The sequence below is a fragment of the Lygodium microphyllum genome, chromosome 16 (genome assembly GCF_053477565.2).
Source record: "Lygodium microphyllum isolate KBCC chromosome 16, Lygodium_microphyllum_v1.1.10, whole genome shotgun sequence".
NCBI classification, from domain to species: Eukaryota; Viridiplantae; Streptophyta; class Polypodiopsida; order Schizaeales; family Lygodiaceae; genus Lygodium; species Lygodium microphyllum.
The window spans coordinates 7,484,284-7,505,652 of NC_141150.1; the positions used below are offsets into that span (position 1 = coordinate 7,484,284).

A 21,369-nucleotide genomic window follows, 5' to 3' on the forward strand; every position below is an offset into this window, starting at 1 on the left:
GATTTTGGTCTACAAAAGCATTGATTCATGTTTGGAGGTGCTTTGAGCAGCTTGTCATAGTCTCAATTTTGTAATATAATTGTTAAAGAAATGTGTATGTCATACACGACTAGCTATCTCTTAGCTTTAGGATAATTGCAAATCATCTTACTTAATATAGCTGGAGAATGACAGGATGCCAATTTGCTTTTCAGCTCTCAATATCCTTGGTTTTACTAAGATGATAGAAAACCATTAGATCCACTTTGGTGCAATCAATCAAAACATGCATTTGGTGCAATCAATCAAAACACGCATTTGGAAGCACATCTAAATGCTTCACTTATATCAGTAATTTGCAAAGAGCTCTTTGTAGAGAAATGGTAAAATAGAGAAGTGCCAGAAGCACCACCGAAAACATAACTGATGTGATGTCTTGAATATTCTGGTGAGAGTATGAACTCCCCGAACAAAACACATGATGTGATGAAACCAAAGCATTATCAACAACTGCTACAGGTGCTGTTCAAAAATTGAGAAAATATCTGGTCTGAAATGGAAATTTTTATAAAAGGTACAATTTTTCTGAATCAAGTGCTTGATGTAATCCAATCAAAAGCATTGTCAACAACTGCTACCAATGAGCTTCTCTCTGGCCAGTACAAGATACCGATTGTCTCAAGAGGTATGATTAAGCTCAAAATGAGATAGCCATTGTATTTGTGACCCATTCCATATATCAAACCACAGTTTTGTGTACACGGTCAGTAGAAACTTGCCATGTATGACATTTTAAAGAAATGTCTGGGCGGCTGGCGCACGAGATAGACCAAGGCGTGCTTCCATACCAACATGCGTATCCACAGGAACAACAGACTCTGATTCTCGGGGATCTAAAACATCATAAAATATACAACAGTTATACACTGTCTACAGCTGCATAATAACTACAAATGAAAGAAATCAGCTGTACCATTAAGATAATCACTGAAACCAAACTCTTCTAATTCTCCAGTCAAAGATTCCAAGCCCAACATTGAAGATGGCACAAGGCCCGGAGGACGTTGCACCCTGCCAACACAAACTTGAGATTAGTTCTGCTAAGAGAAACAGCATGCAATACTTGTCCTCCCCCCCTTCCCACATGGTGGCCAAAAATCAAACCAATAAAAGCAAACAAGATATGTCAGTCATGGTCTGAAGACAACGCAATTATTCTCCCATTAAAAATAAAGCAGTTGGTCTAGCAAGTTGACTTTAGAATGATCCAAAATTTTTGATCGTTTAGCCAGATATGGTTCCCCATACCAGTGAAACACCTTACTGTTGCAATCATCTGAAAGTACAGCAAGCCAGAAGAAACAGAAACCAGCATAGAAGGGGGACAAAACTTACTTTCTCTACTACCGTAAACTTCCCAGTAAAAAGAAACAACCAGGCTGCATGCAAGACATACAACATAAAACAGGCAAACCAACATGCATATAACTGTCCAAAACAGGGTCTGCACTTGGTCAACATCAAAAGCTGCAAACCATGACCAGCATTTCTAACAGCTTGCCTATGATTTCCTACCCAGAAACTGGCATTTCACCCACCAACAAATAGCAATCTAGCAATTTTTGTAAGCTTGCCAGGTAAGAACTTTCAAGTGTTGATGCCGCAGTAGATCATTCCATGTTTACCATACATATTTGGACGCCATAACAGAACAAATGTTAAGGGTACAGCTTACAAAATTGACCCAAACTACTCATAGCAACAAACTCTGTTTCCTGAACATGCAAATAGAACTACAACAAAATCATCCAACAGAGACCATCTTACTTGAACCTGCTCTTAAGAAAACCAGTATTATGTCTACAATTACCCACCAAGCATGCACTGTAATACCTTGCAAGAATCTGTCGTTCTATGTCCATTCTCAATGGGAGAGCTGAACCATAAGCCTTTGCCAGCAGGGACCGCTTGGTTTCCAGTTGCTGTTTCTCAAACTTCATCATGAAAGAATAGATCATAAGCATGAAAATACCGCAATTGACACACTAAACCCCTAAACCACCAGAGAGACAAACATACGTCAGCTGTCTTGCTTTAATAGCCAAAGATGTCAATTCTATATACCAACACTTACTGAGTAGTCTAAACTGATCTACATGACTCCCATATCATCATCCACAATGTTCAAAGAATCAGGATGGAATGATCCAAATGAAGACGTGCATTAGAAAGTTGTAAGAATTGACTCTATAATTGAGGGAAACTCACAAACACAAAAAGGGACACATACAGAAACATAAACATCAATGTTTTAGAAGAGGAAAACAGAAACGCCAAGTCATTAAGGCATGGGAAAAAAGAGGGGAAGGGGGAAATATGTCCAAAGAGAGGAGGATAGAGCAATTCCCGCTGGCCTACAACACCATTTCCCACTTCTATCATTGACTAACGAATTGCGTAAACAAACTATGAGAGTGTGCACAAACACAAACATGGAGAGAGAAGGGAAGAGGAAGACAATAGTGAAAGAAGACAATGGAAGAAGAAAATCTGCACTGAACTCCAAACAAAAGCCGAGTACAAAGAGGACTGATCAGTCCCTGCACGCAGCCCAAAGCATCACTGAGGGCACTAGATCAAGCTAATGACGGAAAGCAGCACCGGAAGACAAAGGATGTTAGCAGTTTAGTCAACTCATGAGTATAGGCATGCGTGTTTGTGGACTGGACACTGTATACTATTTTAGGTATTTTTATTTGTCATCATTATGATGATTTAGACCATTTATTGCTGGCGGATTGCATCATTGCTAGCATGTTATTTTGTTAGTATTATTTTATGCCTATATATTTTGCTCCCTCCTGATTTAGACCATTTATTGTTAGCCCACTGCATCTTGGTCGACTACATCCTAGTTGACCTATTATTTCGTTGGCATTATTTTATGCCTATATATTTTGCTCCCTCCTCCTCAATCTCCATCATCATTCACTTGCAGATTCTCAATATAGGTCCTATTGGAGAGAGGGAGCTTGTGTCAGTGCCCACACGACCAGTGACTCACTATTGTACGCGACTGTCTTGTGTTTGATATATGGATTCCATTTCTCAAGCATATCTCTCAGTTCTCCCTTTACAGTGTTCTTGTGTTTTTCTTATGTTTTCTCTTTTCTTGTGTTGTGCAATCTAAGTTGTCAAGTGCAAAAGGTACGATATGGTATGGTAAAATAAAATACAGTACTAAATGGTACCTTAAGATTTTATAAGGTGCGGTACGATATTCGTACGAAGAAAATTTAACTAGATTATTTTGGACTACAGATAATAGAATAAATGTTTAAAGTCTAAATAAGCAATGCTATTAGAGTAAATAGGATGAATACTTAAGGGTAACACACCAAAACCTTCTGCCGCTTTTGCAACATGCGCTATTGTTACCTACTACAAGTTACAAGTGCATAGATGGGAGTGGATATATTATACATGAAGGATCGTACAAATAAGAGTAGGCTTGACAGAGAAGGTTGAGAAAGAGGCTAGAGAGAGAGAGAGAGAGAGAGAGAGTGTGTGTGTGTGTGTGTGTGTGTGTGTGTGTGTGTGAGTGAGCGAGTGTGAGTGAATAAGGCTTGAGAGAAAAAGAGTGTGAGAAGCTTGAGAGAGAGAAAGAAGAAAGGAGAGAGAAGGAAAAAAAGTTGTAGACTTTGGGAAGAGTGGTTAAAAAGGGCCAACTCTTTCGTACTAAATCATATGAATACGTACGATATGGTACATAAATGGAAGTGGATACATCATACATGAAGGATCATACAAACAAGAGTAGGTTTGTGAGAGAGAAGGTTAGGAAAGAGAGACTAGAGAGAGAGAGAGAGAGAGAGAGAGAGAGAGAGGCTTGAGAGAGCTAGAGACACTTGAGAGGAAAAGAGGGTGTGAAAGTTATAGACTTGGGGGAGAGTGGCCAAAAAGGGCCAATTCTTTCATACTAAATTGTATGAATACCTACAGTATGGTACATAGATGGGAGTGGATACATTATACATTTCGGATCATACAAATAAGAGTAGGCTTGAGAAAGAAGGTTGAGAGAGAGAGACCAGAGAGAGAGGCAAAGGCTTGAGAGAGAGAGAGGCTTGGGGGAGACAAAAGGAACAAAGAAAGAAGAGAAATAAAGGATAAAGAAAGAAAGGAAGTTGTAGCCTTGGGGGAGAGTAGCCAAAAAGTGCCAGTTTTTTTACGTACTAAATCATACAAATACATATGGTACAGTACCGTACAGATCAATCCATACTATGTACAGAGACAACCCTGGCAGTCTATAACAGCAATCTTCTACGCTCCCATCACTGCGCCCACTTCTAACATGGCATCAAACGTCTGTGTTCGGGCTCTAGGTGCTGTTTTCTGCTGTGAACAATCTGCCCTCACATGTACTTGCTGCTGATCAGCATCCTACTGTTTGCTGCATCCTAGGCAGCCTGTCCCTGATTTGCGCCAGATTTTCAGCCCCTGTAGCCTGCGTTTATTTTCAGCTGCCTGCATTTTTTATTTCTGCATTATTTTAATGCTGAAAGACTGCATATAATGCTTTGTCTGTCTGTGTTTGAACCTGCAGTTGCTGGGTTTTCAGCATTTCATGCTTGTGCAGGCTGGGTAGTCGTGTTTGCAGCCTTCTAACAGAGTTTGCTGACTGTTTTCACCCTGATTTTCTCATATTTTGCAGTCATTTTCTGACCAGCTCCTCGGCACTGCATGTGAACTCATCCTCCATGCAATCCATGTTGTGATTGGCTTACTCTCTCTCTATTCTGTATCTTCTCATCCTTTCCTCTCCAAATGGCCCCTCCATGCTACTCTACTGATGATAAACTTCATAGTCTTGACTATCTTACAAGTACTATCATGAAAGTATGGTTTGTGCAGATGCAATTGCAATACATGGTTTCTAGAGCCATTGAGCGTCTCCAACCTCCTATTCCTCTTCCAAATGATTGGGACAAAGAAACCATGAGGAAGCTATGCTTACATGGGATTCCAATAATGCCCGTGCATATTCTGCTTTTCTCCAATGTATCTCTAAAGAGGTTCTACCAGCAATCACATCTTGCAAGGCAGCTTTAGTAGTATGGGAGAAGCTTCAGATGTTATACGAGCCTCTCTCAACCATGCGCTGCTGTTACCCTCTATGGACAACTCCAACAAATGAAGTTCGAGCCTAAGGATACTATCCAATCATTCTTACTTCGTGCTACATAGGTACAAGATCAGCTTCGGCACATGCAGTTCACACTTTTGAAGGCTTGTCTCATTGAGACTATGCTTTACAAGCTCCCTTCGAAGTTTGATGGAGTGCCCAATGCTTTGCAGGCCTAGACATCATAGACACCAATGAGCTTTACACATATGTCCTCGATGTTCCTTGAGCATGAGGCATCATTGTAGCTTGAGGGGTGACAAGAAAAAGTCATCGAAGTCCTAGTGGTATCACTATGGTAAGAAGGGACATTTGTGCAAGGATTGCAAGGAGTTACGAGCTTCGAGAAAGAAGAAAAAGCAGGATACGAACTCTTCCGAGAAGTCACCCTCCAACACCACCAACTCAAATCCTTCCGCCAAGGTCAAGGCCAACACTCGAAATAAATCTTATTCTTTAGACTGAGCAAATGACTTCGCTTGCCCCCTCCTTCTATTGCTTTCTAGTGCAAGTGATACGGTCATCTTTCTAACCGTCAAGAGCCAAATAGCAACTGTAAGAGGGTGGTGAGGTGGAGAAGGTGAGCCTCATCTATATAGATATACAGATGCAAAGGATCCAGAGAGAGACTTTCCTTTCACATTGACTAAAGTCTAGCAAGTTTTGAAATCTTTCTATTCAAAGATATATGCATTTTAAGCTTTCAGCCTACACATGCACATTATACAAACATTTCATGGTCATGACATCTTACTAATTGTAACTGTTTGTTTTGGCAAATCTAACCCACATTTTAAGATATTAATCCTTTATGTCTGTAAAACCAACCCTAATATACTTAAAATCTGGTCACAAGCACCATGACACCAGTCTTTCTCCTTGGATAGGATTGTAAATAACCTGATTAAACACTAATTACAACAAGTAGTCAATCCACACAAACTGAAAATGCAGACTTTACCACTTTAATCTTGGACAATGGATATCAACTTGGCCTCAAATTTAACGTCCCTTGCAATATTTCTTTAACTTTTGTTACAAATGAATGGAGTACAACTGAGATTCAATAAAACCTTGTCCACTTATCCAAGTATCTCTTGCTGTCATAAAACCAATAAGCCTTCAAACCATTTGCCCCTTGGTTTACTCGAGCATTGGTCTTCACCTTAATCCTTAAAAGACAAATTCAGGATGACTCAAATGGCTAGATTTTGTTGAGATAGCTAGGGAATGAGAGAGAAAGTTTAGAATTTCATTGTGAGAATTGCTGAAAAACTGTTGATGCCCTGCTCAAACATCCATAGAAACTGTCACCTACAACTTAGAACCACTATAAAGACTATTGCCCCCCTCTTGTATATGCTATCACATATATCAAAGGGACCTTGGGTTGCTATCGTATGCTCCTAGAGAGCTCCAAACAACTATCACTTGCTATAGGAATGGTCCCCGATGACTACAAATCACATCGACAACATCTCCTTACTCCCTAATGACCTCCTTCTCTCTCACAATGGCTAGAATAGATTTTCACTAACCTCCAAAAGCATTTCTCCCACTTACATAGACAAGTTTTGCCAAGTGCAAGCCTTTTAATCCCATTTTTCAACATTATCCAACTTATTAATTTAGAAAATTAATTTAACAATTATTCCAATAGCTTAAAAAATAATTTCACTAGCAAATAAGTTTTTGGCTAAGCCAATTTGTTTTCCAAGTATCCCTAAGTAGTTATCGACCCTTAGACTAGCATTAATCAATTAATTAATGCCTAGTCTCTAATAACATCATTGATATTAGTGTCTGATAAATTAGTCTAGGTCCAAATTTAACATCAAGTACCACTTAGTACCTATTAAGCATAACTTATTACAACTTTTGCCTTTGATATTAATTGATATCTCAAGATCCTAGATCCCACACTATACAATAATTAAGTTGCACCTTACATATGCAAGTCACATTGGCACATTTGATTTGAATTTTAATCAAATACTAAGCAAAGCAATAAAATTTCACGTCCTCATGACAAACCACCCTCTCAACATCCTTGCAATCGTCCTCGATTGCAATGCAATGTTCTCATAGTCAAACATGTATACCTATTGCTTAACCATACCCATGCTCTCTGCATGTTTGAAATTTCAATCACTTAAACCAGTTACGATCCACGTGCATGAACCATAACCACCGTCAAAACCATAAGGGATACATCCACATACCAAAAGCCAACACCATTCTAACCACCAAGACATTATGCTAAGCATAACCAGTGCGTCATCGCAATGATGTACTACATGATACTCATGTAAGACATACATCAACCACAAACCACATGTAACTTATACAATTGTACTTCTCTTGCATAACCTACAAATGTACATTGCATTTTATCTATATATTCAATACATCCCTTGCAAATATACATCAAATCAAAATGTACATTCTATGTATTCCATACATGCTAGTAACCTTACAAATGTATAGTTTTAAAGCCTAGGTACAAACCATACACATTTACATACAAAGTCAAGTAACTAGTACACTGAATAGTGATCCCAATGACAGAAATATTGTTAGCATACACTACCTTAGATGCAAACCAAGTACATTCGAGATCTACAACATAGTCAAGCTATCAATCACTCACCAAGGGAGTGGAGATGCAACATTTCCACTGAGCATTAAGCAATGCTCTGGACCTTCTATGCCCTACTAAGCCTAAAAAAGCCTAATCCAAAATCAACTCTAATCGAAACACATAAAGATAAGGGCATCTGTTATAAGAACATGTATTTTGGAAACCTCACTTAGCATGTGGATTAATTTTTAATCACATGGTTAAGTAAATGTTGCACATGTGAGGTGTAACTAGAGTTAAAGTAAATTTACGAGTCCGAGACCCAAGGAAATCACAAGATGTCAAAGGCAAAAGTTGCTATAAGTTATATTGCACAAGTACTTTGCGGTATCTGGTGCCAATTGTTAGCCTAGGTCATTCATTTGGCCATAAGTGTAAGTTGTATTGGTGACACTAAAGAAGTGGCGTTTAATGATATACCTAACGCCAATCTGATAGTCGAAGATGGCATAAAGACATTCGAGAATGAAAGTTGCCTAGCCAATTTAATCATTGCCTAGTCATATTATTTTTATGGGCACCAATATAATTATTAGATTAATTTTCAATCTTTAAAGACTGAAAATCAATCTTTAATTATGGATAGTACTAGAAAAACCATTTAGGAAGGATGCCACTTAGCAAAAATACCCACGCAAGACTGAAAAACGTCTTTAGAGGCTAGAGAGAGAAATCTTAGTATATTTAGCCTACAAGAGAGAGAAAGGGGATGTTGTTGGTCAAATTTGCAGCCATTGAAGGATCTTTTGAGGCAGCTAGGGAAAGGAGAAGACCAATCGAGAACAAGCGACAACATCTACAAGCTATTGAGACAAGGCAGCAATAGTAAATGACTGATTTTCTTTAGTTCTTTGAATCTACGAGCTATTGAGACAAGGCAATAGCAGTAAATGACTGATTTTCTTCAATTCTTCGTGAAGAAAGTATGAATTTTCTCTCTCCTCAGTATTCTCTCTCATCTTTCAACCTTGCTCCGAAGATTACAATATTGAGATCACCAAAGACTGTAAAATTTCAGATTTCTCTGCTATAAAACACTAATCCACACCAAAAATTCGAGTTTAGCACCAACCTTGGGAAGCATGCCAAAAATTGGAAGCTCCAAGTCTTGGATTCAATTGGATTGAAGTTGTTTTCACACAAATTCACGTGGAGAGACCAATAAATCAATGAATTTGGGACATTTTCCATCTCCATCAAAGTGGGTGAAGAGCAATAGACTGCTCGAATCAAGAGACAAATCAAAATGAAGACTTACTAGTCATTTTGGATAGCAAGAGGAGTTGGAATACTAAAAAGGATTGGAAGAATCCCATTGTACATTATTCATCTTCAATTAAGTTAAAGAAATATTGAAAGGGCCGTCAATTTTAGGCCCAACGAGATGTCCATTGTCCAAGATTGTAAGTTGTTTTGCATTTCTCAGTTTTGTAATAAATGTTACTGTTATAACTAAGTTATAATCAAGGAATTACCAACCATCCATGGAAGAAAGGCTGGTTTCATGGTTCCATTGGAAGGATACAACTCAATCCCTTGATTTGGTTGGCCCAAGGCACTTCATTGCAAGCCAAAGTTTTGTGCTAGTGCTGACTTTTACTCTCAGCTGAGAAATTACAGCAATATATCTTCATACAGTGAGATGGACTCAAGCAATAATGATGCCTCTCAAATTTGAACATTCACATGGAAATGAAGAAATTACAATGCCTAACCTTGGACAAGGCTCAAACCATGAACAAGAAGCTGAAAATGTTGTTGTTAGGTAAGATACACGGCCTTTAGGACATAAGGAGGCTGATGACAAGTAAAGTAAAGAGAAATTTGATAACCAATTCAAGAATCGGATGAGGACAACATCAAATTTCTTTGCTGAATTGGCAAAGAAACCTCAATTTATCCGATTTTTAAATGCTTCGAAGGACAATAAAAGTAAGAAGAAGAAGAAACCCTTCATTTGAAGCTCCCAAAGATGGTAATGAAACAAAACAGTTGGTACCTACGGAGCAAGAAATGCAAATGCAAGGCCATTATAGAAGTGCCAATCCAATGGACTTTGGATAACCGAGCATGCATGCTATGATAGGGTAGCCAGGATATTTTGGTGGAAGCACAATTTTTCATGCTATGGTTGGACAAGGACCGCATACGAGAATGTATGTCACAAATCCCTATGGTATGCAACAACCAATGCATGGTGTGCAAGGCCCAATGTATTCGAATATGGGTGAAAATATACAAAACCCTATGTATGGCAGCATTGGCTTGATGCTTGGGGCACAAAGTAGCATGTTTGATATTTGCAGCTATACCCCCAAATGCTTACAGGGCTCAAGGAATGAATGTTGGTCATGCAAATGACCTGTTTGGTGTTGGTTTTAATGTAAATTCAACAAATGCACCCTTTTTCCAATAATCAATGTATGACAACTTGACACCCAAAGGGCAACAAAAGACTATGATGAGGGTGAAAAACCAATAAGTTTGAGTCCTTCAGTGGTGCATGAGATAGACTAAAAGCTTTGACTTTCATTCAACAATTTGATACAGCCTATCTGAGGGAGAACTTCACCAAGTCCTCGAAAATTCGAAAGGCAATACCGAGTCCTCGAAAATTCGAAAGGCAACCACTTTCCTGAAAGGGAATGCGTTACAATGGTGGTCCACTCTTTTGATGCAAGGTAGAGCACGGCCAACATGTGTACAATTCAAGCAAATGTTTGCATCGAATTGGTTAACAAGTACCTTTGAGGTCAACATCACGACAACTTGAAATAAGCTGGATGCTAAGGAATGTAAGAATTTAGAGTAATATAATACGAAGTTTTGGGATGCATTGTTGCCTATTACTTCTCATCACCCCGTACCCCTTCATGAACAAGTGAAAAAATATGTTTGTGGGCTGCCAAAAGAAATCGGGGATTTTTGCATTAAATCCATCAAGTCTAGCATGTCTCAACTCATAGAGACTGCTGCTAAAGCCGATGCTTTGCTGCATGGGAAGGATTGGGGCTGCCTAGAGAGTGGGGAGAAACCAAATAAAAAGTGGTTTAAGGTTAAGAAAAGAAACTGATCTGAAAATCAATCTGAAAAGAGGCCAAAACAGCAAAGAAAGTGCTCAAAAACATCGGCACAACATAGGGAATTGACAGCTACAAATAAATGTTTTATTTGTGAACAAGAGGGTCACATTGCAAGGAACTCTCCCAATAGGTAGCAAGTTGGAAAATCAAAAAATCAAGGAGATTCTAAAGAAAACAAGCCCAAAACATCAATGGAATTGGTGCCAGATATTGTTAATGATCAACCTAATGATTATGCTATTGAGTTGTGCTGAGCATGGAGCAAAATTAGATATCAACATGCATTGATTTTCTTTGATAATGATACATGAGCTAACTTCATCTCTATTGACATGGAAACCCATCTAGGCATCAGACAGGATGAGATGGGACCGTAAAGGTCGAGAGGTTGAGGGAGGGGGCCCGGGGGGGGGGGAGAGAGAGAGAGAGAGAGAGTTGTTACTACACTCTTCCAACCATTGGTGATCAGCCCAACCATTGAAGGCTGTCAAAAGAGCTGCCCCTAGCTGGTCAAGATGTCATTTGAGGCAGGTCACAGCCCCTAAAGGCTATCTACAAGTAAATAATAGCAAGTTTGGGGCCCATAAGGGTAGGTGATTGCATGTGGGACCCTTGTTAGTGGTGGGCTGCAATTAATCAGCAAGGCAGCTTTAAATTTCAATCAATTTTGGATCAACCTCTAAAATTTCTCTCTCCAGCTTTCTTTCCATTCTCCCAACCAATGTAAATTCAACAAATGCACCCTTTTTGCAATAATCAATGTATGACAACTTGACACCCAAAGGGCAACAAAAGACTATGATGAGGGTGAAAAACCAATAAGTTTGAGTCCTTCAGTGGTGCATGAGATAGACTAAAAGCTTTGACTTTCATTCAACAATTTGATACAGCCTATCTGAGGGAGGACTTCACCAAGTCCTCGAAAATTCGAAAGGCAATACCGAGTCCTCGAAAATTCGAAAGGCAACCACTTTCCTGAAAGGGAATGCATTACAATGGTGGTCCACTCTTTTGATGCAAGGTAGAGCACGGCCAACATGTGTACAATTCAAGCAAATGTTTGCATCGAATTGGTTAACAAGTACCTTTGAGGTCAACATCACGACAACTTGAAATAAGCTGGATGCTAAGGAATGTAAGAATTTAGAGTAATATAATACGAAGTTTTGGGATGCATTGTTGCCTATTACTTCTCATCACCCCGTACCCCTTCATGAACAAGTGAAAAAATATGTTTGTGGGCTGCCAAAAGAAATCGGGGATTTTTGCATTAAATCCATCAAGTCTAGCATGTCTCAACTCATAGAGACTGCTGCTAAAGCCGATGCTTTGCTGCATGGGAAGGATTGGGGCTGCCTAGAGAGTGGGGAGAAACCAAATAAAAAGTGGTTTAAGGTTAAGAAAAGAAACTGATCTGAAAATCAACCTGAAAAGAGGCCATAATAGCAAAGAAAGTGCTCAAAAACATCGGCACAACATAGGGAATTGACAGCTACAAATAAATGTTTTATTTGTGAACAAGAGGGTCACATTGCAAGGAACTCTCCCAATAGGTAGCAAGTTGGAAAATCAAAAAATCAAGGAGATTCTAAAGAAAACAAGCCCAAAACATCAATGGAATTGGTGCCAGATATTGTTAATGATCAACCTAATGATTATGCTATTGAGTTGTGCTGAGCATGGAGCAAAATTAGATATCAACATGCATTGATTTTCTTTGATAATGATACATGAGCTAACTTCATCTCTGTTGACATGGAAACCCATCTAGGCATCAGACAAGATGAGATAGGACCCATGGGAGAAGTTGAAATGGCATGTAAAGGCCGAGAGGTTGAGGGGGGGGGAGAGAGAGAGAGAGAGAGAGAGAGAGAGAGAGAGTTGTTACTACACTCTTCCAACCATTGGTGATCAGCCCAGCCATTGAAGGCTGTCAAAAGAGCTGCCCCTAGCTGGTCAAGATGTCATTTGAGGCAGGTCACAGCCCCTAAAGGCTATCTACAAGTAAATAATAGCAAGTTTGGGGCCCATAAGGGCAGGTGATTGCATGTGGGACCCTTGTTAGTGGTGGGCTGCAATTAATCAGCAAGGTAGCTTTAAATTTCAATCAATTTTGGATCAACCTCTAAAATTTCTCTCTCCAGCTTTCTTTCCATTCTCCCAACCAATTTCAGCTTCTCTCAAGGGGTCTCAGTCAAATTCAATCCCAACAGGGTGCAATTGAAGAATTTATGCTAATAAGTCAACTTGGAAAGGATGCTCAAAAATTGGGGTGTAGAACTTGAAATTCAACAGCTGAAATATGGAAATTTTAAAGAGTTTCAAGGGGCTAGCCAGCCAACATTAAGTTTGGGGTGGAATTTGTAACAAACCTTTTGTATATCAATTATTACCAAGACATATTGGCTCAATGATTCCAAATCAATTTGATACTTATGTACTTTGAAAGGCGATTTGTACTATTTAAGTATTTCAAGATATAATTAAGTGTTCATCTTTCTAGTTAATGGTGGCCAATGGCCAAAACACCTTATAATTACACTTGGATCGTCATTCATGAGATACTCAAGAGAAGTTAAAAGTTTTAGTCGGGCGGTCACATTGACCAAAAAACTTGGATAACTAAGACTTTTACACTCAAATAGTCACATTGACTAGAAGCCTATATAATGAGCGGTTTCAGAAAGTAAAACCAAATGCTCATGATCAAAAAAACAAACCATGAACCAGTGAACCTATATAATGAAGCTCTCCAAAAGTTAAATTTCGCAACTCCTAAAATTTAGGAGGTTACTATTTTAGGTAGTTGCTCAAATGAAAATTCTGTTTATATCAAAAGATTCCAAAATTTCGCAAAAAACAATTTTGTCTTCAACAACTATCTCAATTTATTAACCATTTGAGAGATTTTTAGAGTAGAAGGTTTGAAAGTTTCTCTCTAGAAAAGTAACATATGGTATCTACAAGAGAACATGTGTCATTTTGAAGAGACAAGTGTCCCTACAACTTATCTCTACACTTGTCAATTTCAAGTTTCATTTGTAGCCTCTACTTTCCACTTTTAAGCACCCAAGGCACACACCTATATATTAGAGATCTCTCTCTTCATTTGAAACAAGCTCTCGTGCTGAAATTTCAGCCGCGTGCTTTGTACTCTCCTATCTATCTCTCATCCAAGAAACGCCTTCTACTTAGCTTCATCTAATTCAAGCTGCTTACTAAGGAAGAGAATCAACTTGTTGCTCAAAGTTTACAAAAATTAGTCGAAACCCTAGTTTTCAGAATTGCAACAAATCAGCCCTTTTAAATATGGTTCAAGCATTTGGTGCCTATAGTTTTGTTTCAATAAATTCCTAAAAAGGAGGGGCCGGTTCCCCTCTCAATGTGGTGTCGACTCCCCTCTCTCTCTCTCTCTCTCTCTCTCTCTCTCTCTCTCTCCTAATGACAGTACTGAGGGACAGGCTGATAAATAGATTGCATACCATGGGAGTACTGAAAGAGCTCAGTTGGGGTATTTTGGCACTGTATGAGAGAGTTGTGGGCAGAGTCCGGACACCTGAGGGTCTTTTAGCACCTATTTACTCCACCATTGGGGTGAAGCAGGGATGCCCCCTCTCTCCGACATTATTTGGCATGTACATTGATAGGATTGCTGACTACATTTCACAGGAAGGAGATAGAAGAGCTCCACTAGCTAGCACTTGGCTAAATCTCAGTGTACTTCAACCTTTAGTAATACAAGTTAAAGAAATACTGCAAGGGGCGCTAGTTTTGGGACCAACCCAATGTCTAATGTCAAAGATTAAGCGGTAACATTTGCATTTTTAGTTTATGTAAATTTTATGTTTGATGTAATTAGTGCTCAATCGGATTTATTTAAGAAGGAAGGTTATTTACAAGCCTTGTATCATGCGAACAAAGGATCACCAAGACTTTGGAGCAACATAATCATATTCCAAACCCGTCCACCAAGTGTGAGCTAGATCGGTCAAACGTAGAGCTAGAAACTTAATCTTTTCTTTTTCTTTATACTTGTTATGAATATATAAGATTTGAAATTGACCAATAAACTTAAGAGAAAGATCTGGATTTAAAAAATAATAATATATACTGGATTTGATTTTCTTTTCAAGTTAAGATAATGACTTAGTTTACTTCTTCTTATACCTTTGTCCACAACAACTAGATCAGATTGAAGATAATGAAGTGGTTGATCGGGATGAAGATGAAGACAAGGGTAAAGAATGTGGACACCTCTGTCGATGATGCAATCGTCCATAAGAAGAGTGTGACTCTTTGCCACTTGATGAGGGTCCATCAAGTGGAGGCACCAAATGACTTTGAAGAAAAGAATGGACTTTGATGTAATCTCTTTCTTTGTCTTTAAGTAGAACGAGACCTTTCACTTGTTTCACTATGCCTCTTGGAAGTAGTTGGACTTCTTAATCGACTCCTTTCATTGCTATAGTTTGTCTCCTTGAAATAAAAGGACTTCTTTTCTTGAATTCTTTAGGCTTCTCAGCTCTTTCCAGCTTGAGAAGTTGCTCACAAACATGTTGATTCTCCTCTTTAGGTGTTATGTCCTTGGGCATCTGGATGGGCGCTATTAGCATTTGTCATAGTGGTTACAAAGTGACTTAGTGCGACTTCACAGTTAGGGCAACTGAGTCCAATTTACCAAACTCAAAGCCCTATTGTGCACATTCATTGAGCAATTACCACTCTTGGACTCTTGGCCCATTGGTTGACGCATCCATATACTGGCATGGTGTTTGTTTGTCGTATGAGACACCAACCCATGAAATATGATCGTGACCCAAAGTGTTGCTAGCTCTCAAGCTTGAGGATTCTGCTAGCTTCCAAGTGTCATACTCATACTCAAGTTTTTGTGTTGAGGCGATACTTATGTACAAGTATTATCAACGGTTCTGATGATCAAAGTCCGAGGAGCTGCCACTCCAAGGCTATGGTAGACCGTTGTCAAAGGCCAAAATCTTGTAGCCTAGATAAGCATCAGAGTCTTGATTGACACTAATTTCTATTGAAACATTTAATGTTGATGTAACATCAAATGTTATTGTTTCTTTAACATTTAATGTTAGCATCCATTTTAATCTTAACATTAGGATTAAATGGTAGTATAAACATGGATGTGAATGCTAAGCATCAAGGGGAGAGAGCTTTTGTTGACACAGAAAGAAAAGAGATCGACTCCTAGTTAATCGAGGAGAGAGAGAGAGAGGCACATAAACTGTCGAGGAGAGAGAAATCAAATCTAAATAATTATCGAAGCATAGGGATGTGGTTATTTGATGTGATAGGACGCACTTCATGTGTGGTTACGAAATGGGGCTAGCTGTCGACAATGCCGAAGTATTCTAATTGTCCAACACCAGTCGGATGGTGATGGATGAAGAAGCAAAGAGAGAGCAGTCCGACTAACATGAAACATCGCAAGCAAGGATAGTCAAACTTGTCGAGTCAATTCGGCAATCAATCGTCGTCAAGTCTAGGATTGACTTAGTCAATCATCTCAAAACAAACTAGCCACGCTCAATGTTTTTCTGCCCTCCACGTGGAGGAAAGGACGGTTCGTGCAATGGCAATTATGCCATGTTAGAGGGCTATGTGTCAAAGGCACACCAACTTACTAAACTCCTTGAGCTCTAAATTATCATTTCTTTCTATCTCTTCAAAACCTCTCCTCTCAATGATATCATATCTTCTCACAAAGGATCACCCTTTGATGCACTCATTCCCACTGAACCTTAACAAATGGAGGATACACTCCGGCTTCTCTCAAACCCGAATATACGCACAAGCAACAGCCCAAAGCCTTTTCTTCTTTCAGATCCGACAAAGATTTGTCCACATTGTAGCGACTCTTCAAGCTCAAGTAAAAGAAATGCAATGGTAGTTAGCTGAGCTACACATTCCCCATTTTCCATTTGTGCCCGCAGCCATGAGGATGTTGCCTCTTCAATTCCAACCTGTTAGCGATCAGAGCCAATCGGACTGCAGCCAGTCGGACTGTACAGTCGGACTGCCACGTGGCAGTCCAACCTGCTTCAGTACAGTCATCTGCATTTAATGCAGCCGACCTGGAGTTATTTGGCACCCAGATTCTGGCTATTTATAGCCAAGTTTTCAGCAGTCTGCCTACACACTTCTGTCGCAGGTTCCAGGCTGGAGATACGTGCAGACTCCGTCTCTATTCGCAGATTTCAGACAGGAGATCGTGCAGACTGCAGCGGACTTCGAGGTGAACAGCAAGTTGCATCATCGAGGTGGAGACACACAGTCCAGCGCACTACGCCTGTGTATATCTGCATATCTTTGTATACAGCACACTTTATACAGCAGATCTTCGTCTTCCACTGTCTCTTTCTCTCTCCTCTCTCTGCGTTCTCTCTCTTTCAGTCTTATGCTTCCGCACGGCTGCATTCTGACATGGTATCAGAGCAGTGTAGAAGGGCTGACTGAGTGAAGAACCAACCTGAAGAGGAGTTTCCATCACGACACAAGGCTGCGTTTTCAGCATTTGAGGGCAAGCAAGAGGGCTGCGCCTCGGAACAAGGCTGAAGTGAGCATGGGTGCGCGGGAAAGGAGTCCAGGTGGTGGTTTTGCTGCTGTTTACTGCTGTTTGACGAGGAGGAAGTTTGAGTCTTCAGCTTTCAAGTGCAGGTTTTGCTTTTTCATCGCCTCCGGCGGGTGAAGAAGTTTCGAGACACGGAAGAGCCCTAGCAGGCTGCGTTTTCAAAGTCAGAGGGGGCTGCTTTTACGTTTGTGAAAGCATTACAGGTGCAGATGTCTACAGAGATTGACTTGGAGTTCCAAACGATCATGGACCGGAAGGTGCCTGTCTTACCGGCTCTTCCCGCAGATCAGAAGCTCGATGGCGACAATTACCGCATTTGGCGCGAGATGATGTTGGCCATCCTTGAGTCCTACGATTTGGCGGAGCTTGTACAGGAGATCGACCGACCCTCGGTGAGAAATGAGTCCAAACTCTCTTCCGATGCTCGTGCGGAGTTGGCCAAGGCACAGTCTCACTGGGACAAACTGAATGCCCGGATTCGTTCCTTTCTTTTTCTGTCTTGTACTATAGCCGTGATAGCTCACATCAAGCACTTGATGGTGGAGATATGGCTGGAGCTTGATCAGATGTATAACCGGATGACCCTTACGAAGCGGGTTTCTTTGGAGGTGCAGATGCGGACCTTGTCCGTGAACAAGTCTTCTTCGTTGTGGGAGCACATCAACAAGCTTAGACAGCTTCAGATGCCAGTTCAGAATGCGGGGAAGCCGATTTCCTCCGAAGACATGGCGATCACACTCTTGTCCCAGTTGCCGCCACGATTCGGTGCTTTCTACTCCGCACTTATTGCTTCGGGGCGAGAGTCCACTCTTCGGTGGGAAGAGTTGGTTCCTATGGTCTTGGACCAAGAGGAACAACTGAAGCGACAAAATGCTTCCAAGTCGGAGGCACTGACAGGTCAAGCCTCTCAGAAGAAGGGGAAGGACCAAAAGAAGAAGAAGGGGGATAACAAGTCAAACAAGGACAAGGACAAGGACAAGGACAAAGAATCCACATGCCATATTTGTGGAAAGACCGGCCATTGGAAGAAGGATTCCCTGACAAAGATAAGAAGGACACAAAGGATTCTGGAGCGGTGGCTGCACCCTCATCAGCTGCATTTCTTCATCTAGCTGTCATTGAGGACTCTACACCGAATGCTTCTGATGCTATGATGACAGCTCCCCAGGCTCGAGAGTGGATCGTAGAAAGTGGTGCCTCTCGGCATATCACTCCTTCATCAGATGGTGTTGCCCAGTTGCGACCTTCGCGTGGGCAGATTCTCATTGGAGATAGCTCTTCGGTGTCTATTGCAATACGGGGTGAGATGCAGCTTATTCCAAATGGACGTGGTGGTACCCATACCTCAGAGGTCTTGCATGTACCAGGTTTAGGGTATCATCTACTGTCAATTCATAAGATTTGTTCCCTTGGACTTTTGGTGGAGTTTGACAGTGATTTGGTGCGAGTCCTTAATCGTGGGTCAAGGAAGGTTCTCTCATTAGGATATGAGGAGAACGGCATCTACAAATTGAAGTCTTCTACCGCCCTCTCTACTCTTCTTCTTACCTCTCAGACACAGTCAGCGCTATGGCATGCTCGGTTTGGTCACCTCAACTATGATTATCTTCGGAGGGCGTCACGTGGACAACTTGTTCGAGGGTTGCCGGACATAGTGGTGAGCCAGCAGCCATGCGTCTCCTGCATTCATGGGAAACAGCATAGGGATGCGATTCCCAACAAAGCTTCGCGACGGTCTACTTCACCGATGGAGCTTGTATCTACAGATCTTTGTGGCCCTATGAGGAACGAGTCCTTGAGAGGAAGCTCGTACTTCATGTTGATCGTAGATGACTACAGCAGGTTGACATGGGCCTATTTCTTGGCGTTGAAGTTAGAAGCTTTCTTCCACTTCAAGGATTGGCTTCTCTTTGAGGAAAACCGATCGGGCCGGAGATTGAAGACCTTGTGCTCTGACAAGCGTGGTGAATTTGTTTCTAATGAGTTTGCTCGTTTTTGTGCAGATAAAGGTATTCACCAAGAGTTTGCTAACACCAACACTCCTCAAGAAAATGGCATTCTTGAATGGAAGAACCGAAGTGTGATCGAGATGGTGCGCACCATGATGGAGCACCGACAAACACCTCAGTTTCTGTGGGCCGAGGCTGTGGCTACTGCAATCCATATCCTTAATCAATCCCCCACTTCGGCCGTTGATGGGATGACACCTTTTGAGGCGTACTTTGGGACTAAGCCCGATGTTTCTTATTTTAGGGTTTTTGGGTGTGATGCCTATGTTCACATTCCCAAGACTCATCGTGATAAATTTGAAGCAGCTTCCCGAAGACAGGTGTTTGTTGGCTACAACTCTCAGTCCTAAGGCTATCGTTTGTATGATCCCGTCAAGCGGGATGTGTACACCAATCGAGATGTGGGGTTCGTGGAGGTTCCGGCCATAGAAGCGGGTGAGGAGCATCCCATTCTTGGAGATCCAGGGGAGAGTTGGGCTCCCGAGACAGTTCCTTTGGAGCCCGCGCCTTTTGATTCTGATTCTGTTTCTGATACAAAGTCTATTGTTCCACCGGTCACCCCCGGGGAGTTAACACCGGTGGATATCCCAGAGTCTTCAGCTGATGGAGAGAGACGAGGAGAGGTCCGGCCTCCTCCTCGTTGGGCCCGTGACACACTCCGTGATTCAGGGATCGAGGGGGTCCCTCAGGAGTGGGGACCGCAGGATGGTCCGTGGCGATCACGAAGGCACCAGGCACATTCTACAGACCTTGTTTGCTCTAACTATTGTTTGATGACCCGTGTTATGCAGGATCGAGAGCCCACCTCCGTGAAGGAGGCTTTACAGTCCGCACCATGGAAGAAAGCTATGGAAGCCGAGTTGAAGGCTATTGAGAGGAATGACACTTGGTCACTCGTGCCTCGCCCCCCGAATAAGAAGGTGATTGGCGTCAAATGGGTCTTCAAGACCAAGTACCTTAGCGATGGTTCTTTGGACAAGCACAAGGCTCGCCTTGTTGCTAAAGGTTTTGCACAATGCCCAGGGATTGATTGTCATGATACTTTTGCCCCCACTGCTCGTATGGCGACTATTCGAGCTGTTCTTGCTTTGGCTAGCCATAGGAGATGGCCTGTCTACCAGTTGGATGTGAAGTCGGTCTTCCTCAATGGTGATTTGAAGGAGGAGATCAATGTAGAGCAGCCTCCTGGCTTTGGATCTTCAGATGGGCAAGTCTACAGGTTGAAGAAGGCCTTGTATGGCCTCAAGCAGGCTCCGCGTGCATGAAACGAGAAGATTGATTCGTTCCTTCAGTCACAATTCGGATATCAGCGTTCCAAGACCGATCCGCAACTTTATGTACACACTTCCAAGGCTGGTTGTGTGCTTTTTGTGTTGTATATTGATGATTTGATTGTCACAGGTGATCATGCACAGAAGGTCAAAGAGACGAAGGCAACTTTACATCGGACGTTCGAGATGACGGACTTGGGTCTACTCCATTTCTTCTTGGGCCATGAGATTTATCAGTCTCAGAGGGGGATCTTCATCTCTCAGCAGAGATATGTACAGGAGCTCTTGGTTTCTTTTGCGATGGAGGATTGTCGGACCCTTTCTACTCCTATGGATCCGAACTCGAAGGCCACTTCCCATTCAACTAATCCCATGGCGGATGCTTCCCGCTATCGTCAGTTGATTGGATCATTGAGTTGATCTTTGTTTTGCTGTTGGGCTCTTGGCGGGGTTCATGAGTGAACCTCAGACGGTGCATTGGCAGGATGCCCAGAGGATACTTCGGTATTTGAGGGGGACATCTGATTTAGGGATTCATTATCCAGCAAGCACCGGTGGTTCAGGTCTTATACTTGCAGGTTGGAGCAACTCGGATTGGGC

General features: G+C 41.4%; 1 protein-coding gene across 1 annotated transcript in view; it reads right to left on the reverse strand.

The window, feature by feature from the left end:
• Positions 1-334: 334 nt before the first annotated feature.
• LOC148022500 (uncharacterized) overlaps positions 335-21,369 on the reverse strand; it is a 42,482-nt gene continuing 21,447 nt past the window's right edge. Inside the window, exons 2-4 of the mRNA XM_087695472.1 lie at positions 1,873-1,973; positions 953-1,050; positions 335-872 (exon numbers count right to left, since the gene is read on the reverse strand). Of these exons, the coding sequence (XP_087551598.1) occupies positions 772-872; positions 953-1,050; positions 1,873-1,973 (300 nt within the window). The 3' untranslated portion in view covers positions 335-771. The remainder of the gene's footprint in view (positions 873-952; positions 1,051-1,872; positions 1,974-21,369) is intronic.